This window comes from Mya arenaria, chromosome 13 (genome assembly GCF_026914265.1).
Source record: "Mya arenaria isolate MELC-2E11 chromosome 13, ASM2691426v1".
NCBI lineage: Eukaryota > Metazoa > Mollusca > Bivalvia > Myida > Myidae > Mya > Mya arenaria.
Genome location: NC_069134.1, coordinates 68,279,270 through 68,299,404, shown reverse-complemented (window position 1 = coordinate 68,299,404; position 20,135 = coordinate 68,279,270). Strand labels below are relative to the sequence as shown.

General features: G+C 36.5%; 2 protein-coding genes across 2 annotated transcripts; one reads left to right on the top strand and one right to left on the bottom strand.

The window, feature by feature from the left end:
* Window positions 1-405: 405 nt before the first annotated feature.
* LOC128215555 (uncharacterized) lies at window positions 406-5,263 on the top strand. The gene is made up of 3 exons (XM_052922242.1): window positions 406-1,426; window positions 4,372-4,521; window positions 4,833-5,263. Exons 1-3 carry the CDS (start codon window positions 1,093-1,095, stop codon window positions 5,075-5,077), a joined length of 729 nt encoding a protein of 242 aa, XP_052778202.1. The 5' UTR covers window positions 406-1,092; the 3' UTR covers window positions 5,078-5,263.
* A 499-nt stretch (window positions 5,264-5,762) lies between these two features.
* LOC128212830 (mRNA export factor RAE1-like) lies at window positions 5,763-18,853 on the bottom strand. Its single transcript, XM_052918173.1, has 11 exons — window positions 18,715-18,853; window positions 14,782-14,900; window positions 13,833-13,931; window positions 12,418-12,510; window positions 11,565-11,651; window positions 11,064-11,150; window positions 10,545-10,616; window positions 9,823-9,930; window positions 8,931-9,110; window positions 7,941-8,135; window positions 5,763-7,673 (listed from the first exon to the last, which is right to left on the bottom strand). The coding sequence occupies exons 2-11, from the start codon at window positions 14,884-14,886 to the stop codon at window positions 7,581-7,583; spliced, it is 1,119 nt and encodes a 372-aa protein (XP_052774133.1). The 5' UTR covers window positions 14,887-14,900; window positions 18,715-18,853; the 3' UTR covers window positions 5,763-7,580.
* Window positions 18,854-20,135: the final 1,282 nt, after the last annotated feature.

Here is a 20,135-nt window from a genome sequence, read left to right as displayed (position 1 = left end):
AAAAATAACGCGTATAAAAATGCGTTGAAATAGACCATTTTATACCGCTAGGCCGCTATCTTCACGCCGCTAGGCCGTTGAACTGCTTGATCGACTTCTTTGACAATTGTTGATAACCGCTTCAGGATGTTAAATTATTAATAAAACACATTAATTTATCATTGTTTTCCAAGTAAATGCATGGACAATTGCTTTGAAATAGAGAACAATTTCTGACACTTAGGCCGCCAGGCCGCCAACTTCACGCTGCTAGGCCGCTAACTTCACGCCGCTAGGCCGCTTACTTCACGCCGCTAGGCTGCTTACCACACGTGCATAGGAATGGGGGCATCTGTGTCATATATTGCAGATAAAGAGGATAATTGTTTGTTTAAGTGTAAGACCGTAATATATTTCACCGAGTGATCACCAAAAGCTATTTTTATAAATTTCACTATTTGAATTAGTGAAATACAAGTTTTATTTCATTGATAGATATTTTTAAATCACTGGAAAGCATACAATAAAATTTCGTTATTACATTATTTCATTATTATAATTCTAAATTCAAAATATTTTCTGTGCTAATCAGTTTAAGATGATCAATAATCATATGCTAATATTCAAGTCTGATCAAACGATTACTGCTGCATGCATTTCATCGCCGTATTTACCGTCAACGGCAGGGGACCTCCGCGAAAACTTAACGAAGCGTCACTTTAATCCTGTTAGATGTATTAAAAGTTCACTGAGTTTACTCCTTTAAACAGACCAAGGCATCCATAGTTCCGGGATATCAGATTGAAATGCCTTTTAGAAATCTGAATATCTTATCAATAATTGTCGTAAAGCTCACATAACGGATTATAAGGTTTGGGACTGTTTATTTTTTAATAATACGGCTGCAATAATGATGTGAAATGAACAGGTTTATCTTGTTTGAAAGTCGTGAACAACAAATTGTTCAATAAAAAACTCCACTGCATTTACATGAATCCTGGAAAAGGCAAAAAGACAGACTTCTACATGCTGGTCAATTAAAAAGTGAAAATATTAGTTTAAAACAGATTTAAAGTTTTATTTATTGCATGATGTAAAACATTCTTTGGAAAAATGGAAATAGAAAATACGAGGAGCATTATGAAAGGAAAGACTGTTACCATCGACACTAATGCAAATTCTGAAAAACGAGCTGTACCAAAGGCTCCAAACGGAAGACCAACCGAGGCTGTGACGTCATCGGTCCGTCGCTGTGCATCTTGCGGTTTGACGTCAGTTAATTTTATTGCGTCATTCGCCGTTCTGCTCATAGCAACAGTTTCGTTCATCGTATCCATGGCAACAAAGAATTGGTCGGCGAGTGGGGCTAGTATGAAAATGGGGCTGTGGGATTTTTGTGTTAAAAGAGTGGACAGTGCGGCTTGGGAATGTTTTCCCGTCAATACAGGTAAGATAACCTTTATCGCAGAAGTAATAGATGGCATGAATAAAAATCTTACTGATTAAGAATGGCTGGAGTGAGCGTCGCGAACGAGCCCCTCTTAATCATTAAGATTTTAATTTAGGTCATCTAACTGACTAAGAACATAACCTCATTGGCTGATACATCGACAACGCAAAATCCGACGCAGGGATTGTGTATCGGATGAGTGGTAGGAGGCGGACATTTAAACACCCGTGAACACTTGTTAGAACACAACCTACATTTTCAGCCAATGATATTTCATATTGTTACGCTCACTCCGCCCATTCTTAATCATTAAAATGTTATTTCATGTCAACTAACTACCGGTATTACTTATATTATATCAAAATGTCTTTAAAAACATACCATGGTTTCCAGAAAATGTTCAGGAGGACTCGTTCACATTTTGTAGAGTCAAACATAGAAAACAATAGTTCCATGTAAAATGTGAACAAAATGCTTGTTTCAATGATATTAATAAATCTTCATCAGAATTTTAAATAAGACCTCTTTTGTAAAAGATTTATTTTTTAAAAAAAATGACAGAAAAGGTTTTCAAGATTCTGACGAAAAACGTAACGCTATTGAGAGTGAACTGGATTTAGCCTTATGTTCAACGCGCATCTGTCAGTTGCTGCGTGGTGTGTGTTTATAACAGTAAGAAGAAAACAGTCAATTTGGAACGAAATTTAATAAGACATATAACAATGGACTCCAGAAATATTTCAAAGCAATAGGCAAATATGTCGAATATCTGTCGTGATCTGAATAAGGAAAAGGAAAGTTTTTACTTTTGGAGATGTTGATGGAACAAGTTATTTTTCACGTCCTTATTCTGTTTCACGTGTAAAAGTGATGTTACTAAGTTTTCGAGTGTACCAACAGCTGAACAATGAATTAAATATTCGCACATGATATTCGCACATAATATTCGCACATGATATTCGCACATGGTATTATTCTCTATATACTTTGGACAGTTGGCTTTAAGTAACACATAAACAACATGTGTTGTTTCAAACGCAATAAAAGTTAACGATTCTGTTTGTTGTTTGAATCCAATGTTTCTTACCAGAATTTACATGAGTTTCCCATACTGTCGGCAATGTGCTACACACGTTCACGTCCTCTCTACTGCCCGTGTGTTGTATTTCCGGCGCTAACCAAGCTCCGCCCGCTAGTATTTCCAGACTTTCCCATTCTGTCGGTCATGTGCTACACACGTTCACGTCCTCTCTACTGCCCGTGTGTTGTATTTCTGGCGCTAACCAAGCTCCGCCCGCTAGTATTTCCAGACTTTCCCATTCTGTCGGTCATGTGCTACACACGTGCACGTCCTCTCTACTACCCGTGTGTTGTATTTCCGGCGCTAACCAAGCTCCGCCCGCTAGTATTTCCAGACTTTCCCATTCTGTCGGTCATGTGCTACACACGTTCACGTCCTCTCTACTGCCCGTGTGTTGTATTTCCGGCGCTAACCAAGCTCCGCCCGCTAGTATTTCCAGACTTTCCCATTTTGTCGGTCATATGCTACACACGTGCACGTCCTCTCTACTACCCGTGTGTTGTATTTCTGGCGCTAACCAAGCTCCGCCCGCTAGTATTTCCAGACTTTCCCATTCTGTCGGTCATATGCTACACACGTGCACGTCCTCTCTACTACCCGTGTGTTGTATTTCTGGCGCTAACCAAGCTCCGCCCGCTAGTATTTCCAGACTTTCCCATTCTGTCGGTCATGTGCTACACACGTTCACGTCCTCTCTACTACCCGTGTGTTGTATTTCTGGCGCTAACCAAGCTCCGCCCGCTAGTATTTCCAGACTTTCCCATTCTGTCGGTCATGTGCTACACACGTGCACGTCCTCTCTACTACCCGTGTGTTGTATTTCTGGCGCTAACCAAGCTCGGCCCGCTAGTATTTCCAGACTTTCCCATTTTGTCGGTCATATGCTACACACGTGCACGTCCTCTCTACTGCCCGTGTGTTGTATTTCTGGCGCTAACCAAGCTCCGCCCGCTAGTATTTCCAGACTTTCCCATTCTGTCGGTCATATGCTACACACGTGTACGTCCTCTCTTCTACCCGTGTGCTGTATTTCCGGCGCTAACCAAGCTCCGCCAGCTAGTATTTCCAGACTTTCCCATTCTGTCGGTCATATGCTACACACGTGCACGTCTTCTCTACTACCCGTGTGTTGTATTTCTGGCGCTAACCAAGCTCGGCCCGCTAGTATTTCCAGACTTTCCCATTCTGTCGGTCATATGCTACACACGTGTACGTCCTCTCTTCTACCCGTGTGCTGTATTTCCGGCGCTAACCAAGCTCCGCCCGCTAGTATTTCCAGACCTTCCCATTCTGTCGGCCATGTGCTACACACGTTCACGTCCTCTCTTCTACCCGTGTGTTGTATTTCCGGCGCTAACCAAGCTCCGCCCGCTAGTATTTCAATCCTTCCCATTATGTCGGCCATGTGCTACACACGTACACGTCCTCTCTTCTACCCGTGTGCTGTATTTCCGGCGCTAACCAAGCTCCGCCCGCTAGTATTTCCAGACTTTCCCATTCCGTCGGCCATGTGCTACACACGTGCACGTCCTCTCTTCTACCCGTGTGTTGTATTTCCGGCGCTAACCAAGCTCCGCCCGCTAGTATTTCAATCCTTCCCATTCTGTCGGCCATGTGCTACACACGTACACGTCCTCTCTTCTACCCGTGTGCTGTATTTCCGGCGCTAACCAAGCTCCGCCCGCTAGTATTTCCAGACTTTCCCATTCTGTCGGCCATGTGCTACGCACGTTTCCAGACCTTCCCATTCTGTCGGCCATGTGCTACACACGTTCACGTCCTCTCTTCTACCCGTTTGCTGTATTTCCGGCGCTAACCAAGCTCCAGCCGCTAGTATAACAAACCAACGTCTATTTTTCAGACTTCAGCGTGGCGACTCAGGCTTTCTCCATACTGGCGGCCATGTGTTACGCTTGCCTTTTCGTCCTGTACTTCCTGTGCGTGGTATTTCCGGCGCTCCACAAGGCCCGGCCTCTAGTCATCGCCATGTGCCTCGCCGCCTTTGCCACAGGTAACGCGAAATACATGAGAGTGATTAAAAAATATGGGGAGTATGACTTACCACTTATCAGTAAAACATTTTACAAACCATCAATTGTCTTACTTTATTCATTAAATAAGAAAAAATGTCTTAAAAAACACAAAATCTGTTTCATATTATGGAGTAATTTTTACCCTGAATTGAGACATAGAACAATTTTTTTTTTATTTCGTCGCACTAAATGATTTAAAGTAATGGAAATAAAACTTTAAATACCATTGCTTACTCTATATTTACTTACTAGTACAGAATTTCCTCAAATGTAACATTCTTTCTTTCAGTCAGTCTGCAAATTATGACCCTAGTAGTGTATGCCACCAAAAATCGGGAACTGTATTCAAAGATTGAGAAGAACTATTTCCCAGGCGTAGGATTAGAAGAACTGTACCTGTCATGGTCGTATTACTTCGCCATTATTTCAACGTTGATGAGCACAGTGACGGGTGCACTACTGTTCGTGGAGTTTAAGAATCTGACTTTCAAAAGTTTATACGATCTGCCAGTTGAACAGAAAAGCCAAAACTAGACTTTGAATGTCGGCTCAAAATTCAGAAGACACTGAAAAACTGTTGTTAAAACCCCAATAAATATCGGCACTAAAGCAGTTATATTAATAATGGTAACTTATTATTATTATAAATTAAACTTCACATAACTTTTCAAAAGATCATTCTTCCTCAAACCACTCCATTTTTTTCAAAACCTATGCAACTTTCTTATTATAAATTTATGAAAATAAAATCAGTTGTTGCAATGACGTTACTTGTGTGAAATGAATAGAAAAAATTATAATACTGAAGTTCAATTTACATATATCTGCAATTGCAATATATTTTACCAGGGGATCTGTCACCACTATTTGTATCATCGCCTCAGCTCGCATTTTAAAAAACAGTGTACTAACTACTTATGTTAATTTCTTATTGGCAGAAATATGGTGTCAGTAGTAAATGGATAGATGAAATGGCTGTTGAGGAACTATTGTTGGACAAAGATATAATGTATATAAACTTTCACGATGACTAATCACAATTCCATATACCATTTTAACAAGGGCTATAACTACCTCGAGGTTTTTTTTCAAATACAACACGCGTAACTGAAATACAACTACAACGATTGAAGAAGTTTCCAAAAATTGAATATACTTGAAGTCAAACGATCTAAGGGACATAACTCCCTCAAACTTGTCCAATTGCAATGACACTTGGTTATATTTTTTGCCTTTTTATTCAAGTGCAGTTTATGCCAAAAACGAAGTTACGCCTGGAAATGTATGATCATAAGCATTACAATCTTAATTGAGATTGGGCAACAGAAACTAACTTTATTTATTACGTTTATAACTTGATAAAGGCAGAAACTCAAATACAACTGATGTAAGAGCTAATAATATGAATATAGCTGAACATTGAAGTAACATATAATTATAATAATATGTTACTTCAATTTTAAGCTTTATTCTCTGACAGTAATTTTTAACCATTATTAACAATAATTGTCTTATTACTTTTGATTAAGTATAAAAAAGCAGTTTATATCTCCATTGATATTTCTTCATTTCAAACCAAATCAATAACATTGGATCCTTTTCAAAATTTTAGAAGTACAGTCGACCCTCGTTGGCTCAAACTTGCTTGGTTTGAATTCCTGGTTGGATCGAACTGAATGTAAATGACCAATTTCTTTAAACTGAATGTAATCATTTCCGCTTGGCTCGAATTTTCCGAGGCACGAAGTATTTACGCCAGTCCCTCAAAGTTCGAGCTATTTGGGTTTGACTGTATGTATATTATTTTAAATGAGTTGCCCTTTAATACAAATTAATTGAAACAAATTTAGAAAAAGAATTAAGCGAGCCTTTGGTGAAGTATCCGGAGAAAACATGGGTTGATTTTTAAGCCTAACAAGTTTCATAAAATGCTGTACTAAGTGGCAACAAATGTAAGATTCCCTTTATCAAATGAAACCATTGTCATCAAAAATGAGTTTCATTTTAAACAAAATCTATTGAATCGAAAGTTATGATTCTGTAACAAGTTTCATAAAATGTTGTTTTATTTGGCTACTAATGTTAGATTCTTTTTTATCAAATGACACATTTTTATCACCAAAAATGAAGACATCAATGAATTTATCTGTACAATGCTTGACATAGTGTGGAACAGTAGCGCAAAATGTGGCATACCGGTAATGATATTACACAAGTCCTTTACAAGAAAATATGTAATGGTTGTTTAACACTTGATGCAATAAATGTTAAATGATAAAATATAACACAAGTAACAAGAACGTCTGCCTTTTGACCAGTTTACTAACATGTACCTTTCGGCTCTTGCAAAATCATCTCATGCACACACAGTCAAAGTTATAACACTTCAGTATTATTACAATAATCATGTTCACTGACTCAAGCTAGGTAAGGCTCTACCAAATTCATTCTATGTTAAGCGTTATAGGGCAGAAAGGTTTTCATCCTTCGGAATGATAAAATAATTTTGGATAAAATGGATATCAAAACAAAGAAAACTGAATTTCTAGAGATTGATAATTAAAAAAACACAGATATCAGGAATAAATCATTCAACAAAAATGAGTTCAAATTCTAGCTGTTTGAACCTTCAAAGGTATAAAAAAAATCTGTATGATATTTCATTGGTAAACTATGCTATTATGAGCATTCCTATATACATTTGTTTTAAATAGAATCAGATTTGTGTTTTCTGTGGTGTATCGCTTTGTATGTATATTTTGAAAATGGGACCTGACACTAAACATGTAATCTATTTGGTATGGCCTCATGCATATAAGAGTTGTATGAGCTTGTGTTGACACATGCAGTTACTAAAACACAGTACACATCCACTGAATACTGTTACACAAATGTCCATGGAGCGATGATTGTATCACGAAAAGCTACGTTAAAATTTGATCAATTTGATTTTATCATAACCAGAACAAGACTAAAAATAAGCGCTGTTCAGGTCAACTGCTAAAAGTTACAAAATTTCAATGCTTCATTATGAAGGTTAAGACTTCTTTGTTGACGGCTTGAGCTCGTCAAAACATCTGCGTAGGAAAATGTGAGGCTTCATTTTCTGGGGATCAAATCCTTCATGACCCTGTAGAAAAAAGATGTAAAAGTTGCAAATTGGAAAACAACCAAAAATCTTGTTTCCCCAAAAACACAAGACAACCCTTGTCCCAGACATCGTGCCAAATAGAGTGAAAATCATGATGTTGTAATAACCGTTTCGCAATCATTATAAATTAAATAAATATTACTAGTTAACTAATACTAATACTCCTGCACAAAAAAATATTCAAACAGCTACTGTTGATAACTAGTATGTGACAAACCACTGAACTCGCTTGACTGAATGTCTCACCTTAGACCAGTCATAACTTGTGGCATAAGCGAAGATGTTGCCCTGGGGGTTGAAGTTACAGGCGGTTAGGGGCTGGTCAAACTGTTCCGAGGTCTTCAACTTGATGCGGGCATCTTTATCCCAGAAGCTGAACCGCCCGTCAGAGCCCACAGTGGCCAGGGTTCCGTGGACCGGATGGAATGAGATGTCATTGACCTAGGGGATTAAAAAAGAAGATTAACAATAGACTATCCATGGAAATCATTTCTTCCTCAACGTTTGGCACCAAAATCTCCTACAGTTTTAAGTGACTTAAGCCAGGATGAAACTGAGCTCCCACTTTTCCATGGTAGGGAGAATTTTGTAGGCATGTTTATAAGATAAACAAACTCTCACTCATGCAAAGAGATGCTGTATCTGTGCTAAATATAGCTTAAGTAATATTTCAAGCTCTAGGAAAGTGAACACTGTCACATGTATTTGTTTACAGTCTGCCGTGCTCCCGGTGATTATCAAATCTTTGACAGTTAATAGATATTTTTCTCACATTTTCTCTGCCATTTCATTTGAAATGGTGCAATAAAGCTATTTACAAAAGTTGTTAGGCAAAATACTACTTTTATAATTTTAGCTTGTTAAAAGAAATTTGAGACAACAAATATGATTTTTAAGATGCTTCGATAATACATGTCCTGATTGTTCTACAAGGTTGAGAGTGCTTTAGCGGAATATGTGTCCGCTGTTCACCCAAGAGGTCGTGGGTTCGATACCCACGAGGAGTACTTTCTCACCGCCCTCTCATAATGGACACCAGTACTGGTTTCTGTCTAAGAAACGGACTCGAGAGTTATTTATATCAGCTTTCAGCTGTCAACACAATCAAGCTACCATGTAGTAGTATAAACTAGATTTTCTGAAACATTTTTTTATGCTAAATATTGAGAATATCAATTTCTGCATGTGGAAAATTTTTCAGCTAAAGTAAGTATGCTTTGATCTCAATCTTCTTACAGCATATATATCCTGCATATTGCTAGATGTTCCATTAGCTCGATGGCACTTAAACGTGAAGTTATCCTTAGGATTGGTCGGGTTGACGTAGTGTATAGCCACGCGACCCTCGATACTGCCCAGCGCAAAACCTGTTGGCTGATTAGTCTTCTTGTCCATGAAGATATTCACACAGCGGTGCTGTAGAAAAAATCAACAACTTAATCTATATATTATCTACGCAAACCAACTGACAAGGAAACTTGTATTTTGATAGCTCTATTAACCTTAATGTTAAATTTAGATGCAAGATAATGCTGCTATCATATGAAAAGGCAATGTATGCTGACTATAAAAATGTAAAAGAAATGTCCCTTAAAGTATACTATACATAAAATGTACTGTTACTTACAGTGACACTCTTATTCAAAATCAATACATACACATGTATTTTTCACTGATAAACCTTTAACTACTTACTAAATAATAAATTTATGAAAAATATTAATTACTGATAACAAGATTGTAACTGTGCATTTAATAGCTGAAAATGCAAACATCAAAATTTATGGTGATTGTTAAAAGATTTACTGTGATCTACTAACGTCATTTAAGGTAGAAATTCCGTGTTTCTGCTCCTTTCTTTTCAAACTTAACTCTGTGTACTTCATTATTACCTTTGTTTTCGACATTATTTTATTCATCCTTTTTGGTATATTAAAACAAATGTATCAATTGTGGTAAATCATATTTGAGAATAAGAGTGCATCTTTAATTTTTGCTCTTTATTTCCACTAAAAGCTGACATGAAATGACATATCACTTAAATTTTAAGTCCAAAAAAAGCTGAATTGTTTTATTTTTTCTGTCTAATTTTTACTATTTGAAACCAACTGCAAGGGGGATAACCAACCTGGTATTTCAGCGGAGACTCAAACTTCCGGAACTCTTGCGGCTGGTTCTCCAGCTGGTAGATGATCAGACCACGGCCCGCCGTACCCACGACTGCCATTGGGTATTTCTGTGAAATACAAGTATACCAGTTAGTTCATGTAAGAGTTACATTCTGAATAATATAATTTATTTAGCATTATATCTAACATAGTTAATATTATTTAAATAAATACATGTTTTAATATTTTCAGACAAGAGCACTCAGTTAACTTTTACAGTCTAAAAGGGGCATAACTCAACAATTATTAAAGTCATACTTATAAGCCTTGCTATATATATAAATATTGTCCTTGCCAACTATTATAACAAGAGGCTCAATATCTTGAGGCATATGAGTTTCCAAGGCAATCAAAATCCCTCTCCTTTTTTATCGAAAAACAGACAAGCAAAAAAGAGCAATCTTCTTTTCATCCTGCTGGTGTCAAAATGAAGCTCATGAAAACTTTTCCTTATTGTTCTATATGGGCCTTTTATTCACTGCATCGGACATTTTGTGTTTAAACGTTGTTAATATCTATGCTACATTTTTTAAAAATCTTAACACCCAATGAGGAGTTAGACAGACTGAAAGACAAAGCGGAAACAACATGCTTCCATTATTGTGAGCATATTTAAGTCTCAAAGCATTATATCCATGGCTTCTAATGAAGTAAGAATAAGCAGTGATGAATGGCTACTTACTACATCGGCACAATAACACCTTTCCGGAAGCTGAATGCTCATGATCGGCTGTGCTTGTCGTGTATCCCAAAACTGGAACACGATATTCAAGTTTTAAACAGTTGAATTCTACATTACTGTTAATGAGTCAGACAAAAACCACTGTAAACAGGGACATGATTACAAACAGTCTCAAGTCTGAGTTCAGACTTAAGTGGCCAAACTGCATATCTTCATTTCATTGTAACTTTCTTTCATACTGAGTTTTGATGATGAATTTTGCTGAACTTTTTTAGTATTCCAAATTAGATCATGTCACTTATTATATATACATGTTATGATATCTTTAATCACCGAAAGGCATGCGTGTGACCAAAGGCTCATAAAACATGTAAAAACATGTACATTTGTCTCACTTGGTTTCCAGTGTTTTTTTTCTATCATGACACTACTGCTGCTAACGGCATAAAGGTTATGACAGGTCAATATGTTGATTGTTTACTTTCAAAATAGAGAGCTCAAAATCATAGGAAACTGTACCTTGAGAGTTTTATCCCAGCTACCGGTCATAACGCACGAGTAGTTTGGAGCTTTTACCCATTGGATGGTCTTTACGGGGGCATCATGCTGCAAAGAAAGTCACATAAGCAATGTTCAGTCATAATTACATCATCAAAATATATAATATTCCCTTTTAAAAAAATTTCAGGTGCCTACTTTTATACAGAAAACAAATTACAAAAGAACATTATTGAAGCAAAGGTGTAATAAAAATACTTCTGTTTCATGACTGAAATGTTATTTTTACAATACATTATGTACATGTAGGAGAAATATTTCCCACTGTAATTCAGTGTCAATACTGAAAACCTATACCTTGGAAATATAATTTGCAGCGAAAAGCCTACAGTACTTACATTTCAATATTAAATATGGAAAATACTTAAATTTAAGGCTTTAATCAGAAGCCTGTCATAGCTCTACAACAGTCCAGCCACAGGGCTTGTCTTTTTGTATATAAGCAGTGTAAAGGAAGGTAACCTGTGCTATCTGAATGAACTGGTTACTGTTCAGGTCCCACATCTTGGCTGTCTTGTCACACGACGCCGTAAACACCTTGGTTCCATCCTACCAAGAGAAAAATCAAAAGGCTTTGACTTATGTCAAACCAACAATCACCCTTTCTTCCAATTGGTAATATTGTCAATTGGGAAATGATGGCAAAAATATATTATTATACCTCCCTTTTGTCTAAAATGGTAATTCCCATTACCCGAAAGAGATATTTTGACAATCAGAAACATTTTCAACATTTTTGACATGTGACCCAGCGAAAATTCACTGTCAGGTCATGTGACCGCAATGATATTTTTAATGTCATATAAGGGCATATAACTGTGTCAATTTTTAGGTAAATCATGACGTGATTGCCTCCCTATTACACATACAGCAGTGACGTCACTATTCAATGTGTACACAAAAACATCTGATGACAGGAAATTAACAATTGAAATTTTGTTCTAGTCTAATTATTTTATTATGTTATATTTTGTTTACCTTGTAAAACTTCTTTAATAAAATGAATTAAATTATTTTAAAACATTTTTATGTTCTTAATTTTGTTCAGTTTAATAAAATAAATATCATTCTGGTCTCGGGTTGACAATATCAATATCACACATGCTGCCATATGATATTTATATACTGTACCATGTCCAAATGGAAATAAAACACACTGCTTTAGTCCAATATTACCAAATTGAAACAAAGAATTCTAGTTGAACAAAATTGAGGAAAATTAAAAAATTCAAAGCATTGTCATCTATGCTGTTCCGACAGATTTATGATTCCAGATCTGACAGATTATTCAATGAAATGAGGCCCAGGTACTTACATCACTCCAGTCAGCTGCGAGGACTGGCCCAGTATGGGTCTGCTGTGCCTTCAAGACAATGTTACCAGACTGTTGTACCTCCCAACAGCGAACCTGCATAGATAAATGACTCACATGATCTGTCTGAGATTTGTAGTCTTCTAGCAAAACATTACAAACAATCCCCTTAGCGAATTTAAAATTACTGTCATAGAGCTCAAAAGGCTATTTAACAAATTATTAACAAGTCTAACTGTTTGAAGCCCAAAGTTTGTTTTCTGGATAAAACCAGTTCTGGGCCATATTCAATAAGCATCTTTTAAGAGTAGAATCGGAGTGTTCTGGTTGGACCGGAAAATCACATAGCCATTAGAATAAATGGAATCGTACAGGCTTGTCTATGGATAACCATAAGAACAATATTGAATAAGGTGAAGAGAATGTATTCCTGATGGGACTTTAACCCACAACTTTTTCGGTAAAACACAGACATCTTAGACAGTATTGGATACTGACTGTTTCTGCCAGACTCCCTACATTTAAGGGGTCCTAGTCATAAATATTAATGAAAGAGTCCAGTGATGGAAGATAAATTCAAAGACATGCGGAAAAAAAAGTAAAAGTTTGTCCAAAGCAATACTGAACAAGATTTAATTTTAAATGTTTTATTTTAGAAACTATAAAAATATTTCTATTCCATGAACTAACCCTTACTCTACTAAATGTTACTAGAAGTCTGGCAGACTCCCAGACTTTCATTAGCGTCAAACCCTGATCTACTGTTCAACGATTACATCATTCTCATTGTATCAAGATCTTTAGCCTCTAGGCAAAAATTATTATCCCAGTCCACTATTAAAGCAACTATTATAATTCCAGCCCCACCCCCTAGGCGAACATAACTATCCTAGCCCCAAAGGGAAACATTATTATCCCATCCAAAAGGCATACATACTATCCTAGTCCCAAAAGTGTACATCATTATCACACTCCCTTGGCAAACATTATTATACCAGCCCCAAGAGCATTTGTTATTATCTCAGCCCCTAAAGCATACATTATCGCAACTCTCGAGGAGCACATTAATATCGCATCCCAAAGATGTGCATTGTTATTCCAGTCCCAAAAGGTTACATAATTACCTCAGCCCCTAAGGTATTCATACTTATTCCAGCCCACAAGGTGTACATCCCCTAATTCCATGGCTACCATTATTATCCCAGACCACCTAGGTGAACATTATTATCCCAGCCCCATAGATGGACATTTTTATCCCAGTCCCAAATTGGTACATTATTATTCTAGCCCCCCATAGGAGAACATTATTTTATCAATCCCAGCCTGCAAAGGTATACATTATTATTATCCCAGCCCCACATGGAAACCATTATCTCATCCACCTAGGCATACATTATTATAGTAGCCATCATTCTTACATTATTATCCCAGCTGCCTCCAACAAGGTATGTAGACTGCATCATGGACTCTGGGCTGAACTTCAGGCAGCTCACACTGTCATCTGGTGGGGAGGTCACCTGTATCATACAGAAAACATACATGCATAATTGTGTGCATGGCACTCTGATATAGAGTTCTTTACCGATCTTTTACAGAAGATGAAGAATGCATAGAAGTATCATCTACAGTATCATCAGATAAAATCAAATCAAGGTATTAAGGAAATTCAGGAAGATTTTCAAATATATGTAGTTTACTATAGATCATTCATGTATGTATATGTTGGGATGATAAACTATACCCGTTACATTGGTAACTTTTAAGTATTGGAAAGACAAGATACAGCTGTCAATGGATTCAATGTCATTAAGAATTGTACATCCAAAGTGGTGTATACATGTATATATCTCCATGGTATTTGGAATGTTGCCGATGAGGCTATAAAAAAAAGGTTTAGAAAAAGCCCCAGGTCAGTATTCATAAAACATCTTATCAGTAAAATAAATCATTTTTTCTAACCCAAGTCATTTTCCTTAGTTAAGTATATCACTGGTCATATGATATTATAACTTCATAAATTCCTTAATTCTAACATACTTAATTTTCATTAATTTTAATGTAATGTTACATTTAATGTAACATACTTATATGTTAATATCACTTGTACTTGTCTTTAAATCGGACTAGGAAAATATTAGGATATGAACGTAAAGTTAAGAAATGACTGAAGCTGTTTATAATGAATATACTTGTACCATGCTTAATTTATTAGTGACTCAGAAAAAGAACCAGCAAAAATAAGGTAAAACTTAAAAATTGACACTGACATTAATAATAAAAAGATCAGTGTACTTCAAATAATTGTTTATCAGTTTTCAAATTTCAACAACATCACATTTGCAAAATGATTTCTTGTTCATCACATACCTCAATATCTTTCATAGCATTGTAGTTTGTATTTGTGGCCGTCCCAAACATGCCGGTGGTGCTGGATGTGCCGAATGTGCTTGTTGAAGAACCAAAGAAACTCATCCCTACTTAATCAACTGAAAATTTGAAAAATAGCAGGCAAGTTGGAACCAGTCAATACCTAGTCACGATCATAGTTGTTCACGGAAACTTTCTATTACCTCAACATTTTTGCTTCCTGTCACGGTACAACTCTGAATTGCAAATCCAATGCAGGGCTTGACATGAAAGTTTGTTCAGTCAACCCTACCAAGCCAGAGTTGGTAAAACTGCTTGTAAAAAGAAAAAAATAGAACTGCTGATACAAATTCTATGCCATAGTGATACCACAGACCCCAATTATATTCACATTCACCATAATTGCATTTCCTAGATGGAGTAAAGTCATAGAAATCAAGAGACATTTGTCACACAGACAAGCTTTTTGTGTTCAAGGACACTAAAATCAATAGGGATCATCTACTGGTCAGGCCCAACCTCCAAGTTAAGATAGAGGGCCATGGATGCAGGCACTGTCGAGTAATCACTTGGACATACTTTTTGCATTCAAGGTCACTGTAACCTTGACTTATGACCTGATGACCCCTAAAATCAACAGGGGTCATCAAGTGGTCAGGTCCAACCTCCATGTAATGTTTGATGACCATAGGTCCAGGCATTGATGAGTTATCACTAGAAAAAGCTCTGTCAACCTTTTCGCATTAAAGGTCACTGCGACCTTATCCTTTGACCCCTAAAAAACAAAAGGGGTCATCTACTGGTCAGGCCCAACCTTCATGTCAAGTTTGAGAGCCATGGGTGCAGGCATTGACGAGTTATCACTGGGACAACCTTTTAGCGTTCAAGGTTACCGTGACCTTTTACCTGATAACCCTTTATATCAATTGGGGTCATCTACTGGTCAGGCCCAGGCCAAAAAAAAAAATAGGTTCGTTTCCGGTCTCCTTCCCAAAAAAGAGAGGGTAGGTAGGTAGGCATTTTTTTTTTATTTTTTTTTTGGGGGGGGGGGGGGAAGTGATCTAGAATAGAAGGCGGCTGACTTTTATTCAAAAACAACCATATTAACTGCGTATGAGACAATTTTAAAAGGTACTAAAGCATAAAATGTAAATACAAGTCCATTCATTTATTAAGAACTGTATAATGTGTATTAATTATAATGTATAGATATACATTTTCTAGAATATAAATGCATGTATTGTTGAACATGTTTGTCTGTATGACAGATGTCGAAAAAGAGTGCCTCAGATTTGTCAATTTTTCATATTTACCAATTTCACATTTGTGCTATAATGCTATTCTTATATTTGATAGAAAATTAAAATTCTAAAACTCTCCTGAAAACTTTGGGAGAAGTGACTTCTCCCTTCAGTCAATTTAGGGAGAAGTGGGGAGACTTTAAGGAGAAGTGATACTTTCGTAAAACCTGATACAAAAACTATGCCATAACACACACCTCAGTTTATATTCACATTCAAACTGAACTATATAAAATGTTCATAAAAAATGTATCATTTTTGGCTCAGCAAAAGTGTATGTGTCAATGTCACATAGTTTATCTCCAAATAGCATCTAAAAATGAAACAAAAACCAAGACAGCTAAGGATTTGAAACAATCAAAATGACTAATAAATGACCTGTCAATTTAGTAGGGGGACGAATCTTATTTTGGTACGTTCGGGATAGGGTACGAATGTCACATTCAGCTATGCTGTTATTTACTTGTCTCTGGCTAAATAATATGCTGACATTTAAGAACCAAATGACATTTAAATCACTGTCCTTGATGAAAACTTTACCAATACATAATGGGAGGTTGAGAAATTAACTCGGAAAGTTGTTCTGACAAAATGGCGATCTCGCCGATATTTTTGACATCGTAAACAGGAGAAAAATACTGTAAGTATTAAAACTCTACATAAAGCAAAAAAAATAATATGTTTTTGTGTTTACAAATCAATTTTTTATCATGAACATTTCACGAAAACCAATTAAATATTTGGTGATACGTCATGTTTTTGATTTTCTTAGCGCCACCTTGCCGATGGCCCGAGATGGCTATGACCGTCTGCTTCAAAAACATCAATGTTTAAAATGTCTGGCATTGTTTGTTCAATACATATAACAATTACTTTTTAACTTCATCAATGCTTGACACGATTTTTCATAATTATGTCGCCTTTTCTATCTCATTTTAATGAACGTATATCATATTATCAGGTTCTTCTCAATGTACATTCTGATTGGTTAACTTTCAATAGCTCCGCCTACTGGCGATGTTTTGGTAATTGGATGACACGGCCCAATTATCGGATTAGGGGATTACCCTATGGCTAATTGCGATGTTTTGACTAATGGGACAGTGGCCAAATACTCGCTGATTGACAGATTTACAATGTGTTAAAATTTCGGCGAGGTCAATGTCGCTTTGATGACACAAATGGGCGATTTATTTGTTTTATTTATCATCAAAGGCGGCTCTGTCAATGAAAAGGGCACAGCGGGGCGTTTGAAAAGGCAGCAGGGCGCCATAAAAGGGCAGCGGGGCGCCCCGCCACGCTAATTATGCTTAGCTGGAGCACTGTGACCAAAGATAAGAAAATTAACGGAAAGAAAGTACCGAAAAGTACTAAATATGCGCGCAGTTAACTTTTACACCAATAAAAAGTATAGGGTCGGCGCGGAAATAAGAGGGTCGGTCGGGCGACCGGAAACAGACCTATTTTTTTTTTTGGCCCCAGTCTTATTGTCAAAATGATGACTATAGGTCCAGGCATTGTACAGTTTCCCATTAAAGGTTACACAGACCTTGACCTTTGACCCGATGAGCCTGAAAAACAATAGAGGTCATTTACTGATCAGACCCAACCTTCATGTCAAGTTTGATGACAATAGGTCCAGGAATTGTCAAGTTATCACTCGGACAAGCTTTGACAGAAGGACCGACCGACCCGCATGATGTGTAAAGCAATATACCCCCTCTTCTTCGAAGGGTGGCATAAAAATCAAGTGTCATCTTAGGTGTTACTGTAGCAAAAGTGATCTTGTCTTCAATCTCCTTTTTACAATGTCAAAAAAGCATCTAAAATACAGACCATTAATTGTTACAAATAATTGCCTTAATACTTCTAATGTACTTTTAAAAAAATCATCAAATGCAGGGGTGAATCTCATTTTGGTTTGATTGGATGGGGTGCCTATGTCAGTTATGTTGTTTATTACTTGGCTTTTTTTTTTAAATTATAGTTTGCTGACATTTAAAAACAAAGTGGCATTAAGAATCACAGCCCTTTCAGAAATTTATATTGATTACAACTTAAAGGAAAAAACAACAGAAAAAGACTCTGACAAAACAGAGGCCTTTGCCCATTATCCCAGAGGTCCATCGATTGTGAAAAACACTGTGTATTTTGCAGGTTTTGTTTCCTGATTTTTTATTTTCAAAAGTTTAAGCGTAACATACAGGTACACCACGCAGAACTACCACTTTCTGCGGTGACTCGGAGGCGTTTTTAATTCCGCCGAGTACGCAACCTTTTTCCTCGCTAAATTTTGCCGAGTTGCACAGAGTTAATCGTTTTCTATGGAGGGTTTTATTGCCGGTAGCGCCGGTGATCGTATCGATTTATTGACCTGTAAGGGATCCCTTGTGTTTCCAACCCTGCATTTAATCCTAGATTTAAAGTATGTCAATCATTCATGAGCAAAACAGCTTTAACAATTTACGCAACTTGATATTCACTAGAAAATGTGAAATGCTTCACTGCTACAAGTTGACAATAATCATCAGTGAACATCCGAAATAGAGGTGTCCGAATACTATAAGACAATGATGACAATGTGAAACATAATGCCAGATATAAATTAATTTATCAGAGATTTAAGTTTTACCTCAGACTTAAACCTATTGTTGTTTACACGAAAACTGTGTCAACGTTCTTTAAGAAGAAAAAAACAAAATAATGCTTTCGTTTTTTTCGGGAAACCCGAACAGTGCTCAATTTATTATGCGACTGTAATAAATGCAAAATAAAACTGGGCCGGTCCCTAGACTTACCGAAATACGATTATTTACCGAAAGACGGATAAAATTACCGAAAGACGCATGAAAGTTACCGAAAGACGCCTTCTAATGCATTTATTTTATTGTTTTTATATTAATATTATACAAATACATTACCAAACAAAATTTTAGAGAAAAATATTAAAATATAATGATGTAATAGGCAGTTGAAATTTCAGTGTTCGAGATCGAATTCCGCGTGCCGACTCGCCAACCGAAAGACAGAAGCTTCCAAAATAATCAATTATTCCAATTAATGATGATCTCATAATATTCATATAACTAAAACACACTCATAAAAATGAAAAAGTTCATGAAAATATTTGCTTATTGTTCAATTGAATAAAGACAATATGTCAGTGAAATAGTTGTCTCCCTTCGCAAACCGAAAGACGATTTAACGCAGGTAAAAATAACTTATTAGTTGTTGTATTATGAAAATGATTATGAATTTGGATTCAAGTAATAGAATTTATATTCTTATGGAAATGTTAGATCAATAAACAGCATTTGAAAGTATTTTGGAATATACTTGAAACATTGCCTTTGAAATAGGTCGAAAATGTCGCTAAAATCATTTTCTTTTAAACTAACTTAGATCTATAGTATAGTTCAGGGCTTTCAAATTTTAATTTTTGTTTATATGAAAATTGAAATAAGAAGTTTTTAAACAGCGAAGTTCTCATCTTCAAATAAATTAGCTTACTTATGGACACTAATAACCAGACCACACCAAATACACAAAATCAGGCGATGTTTAAAACAACATAATTATCACCCGGTATATGACACCCCACAAAGTAGCGGCACGGTTTTTGGGGGACAGTTTGGTATTATTGAAAGTGTGTTAATTTGGGTAAACCCTTTTCGGCTCTGTGACACGTGTTGAGTAAATACCATAATAATTACGCATTAAAGGACCGCATTACGTGTACATTTATAATTGCGGGTGATTTTCACACAAATTGACGGCTTCATTTGAAGATTCATAAATAACAATCGCGAGTAAAAAGGTAAGTTATTGCTGTGAGTATTAAACAAGTCCAAATTAATAGAACTTTACACTCTGAAATCATTAATGATGGATGAGTTTCCTTGTGCTATATGTGTTGTTGACTGTAGTAGTGATCAATGCATACATTGTTCTAATTGTAGGAATTGGGTTCATGCTAAATGTCCGAGCAAGACCTTAAGTCATGGAGTGCCAAAAACCTCAAATTTGTTTGTAAATCGTGTGCATATAGTGGAT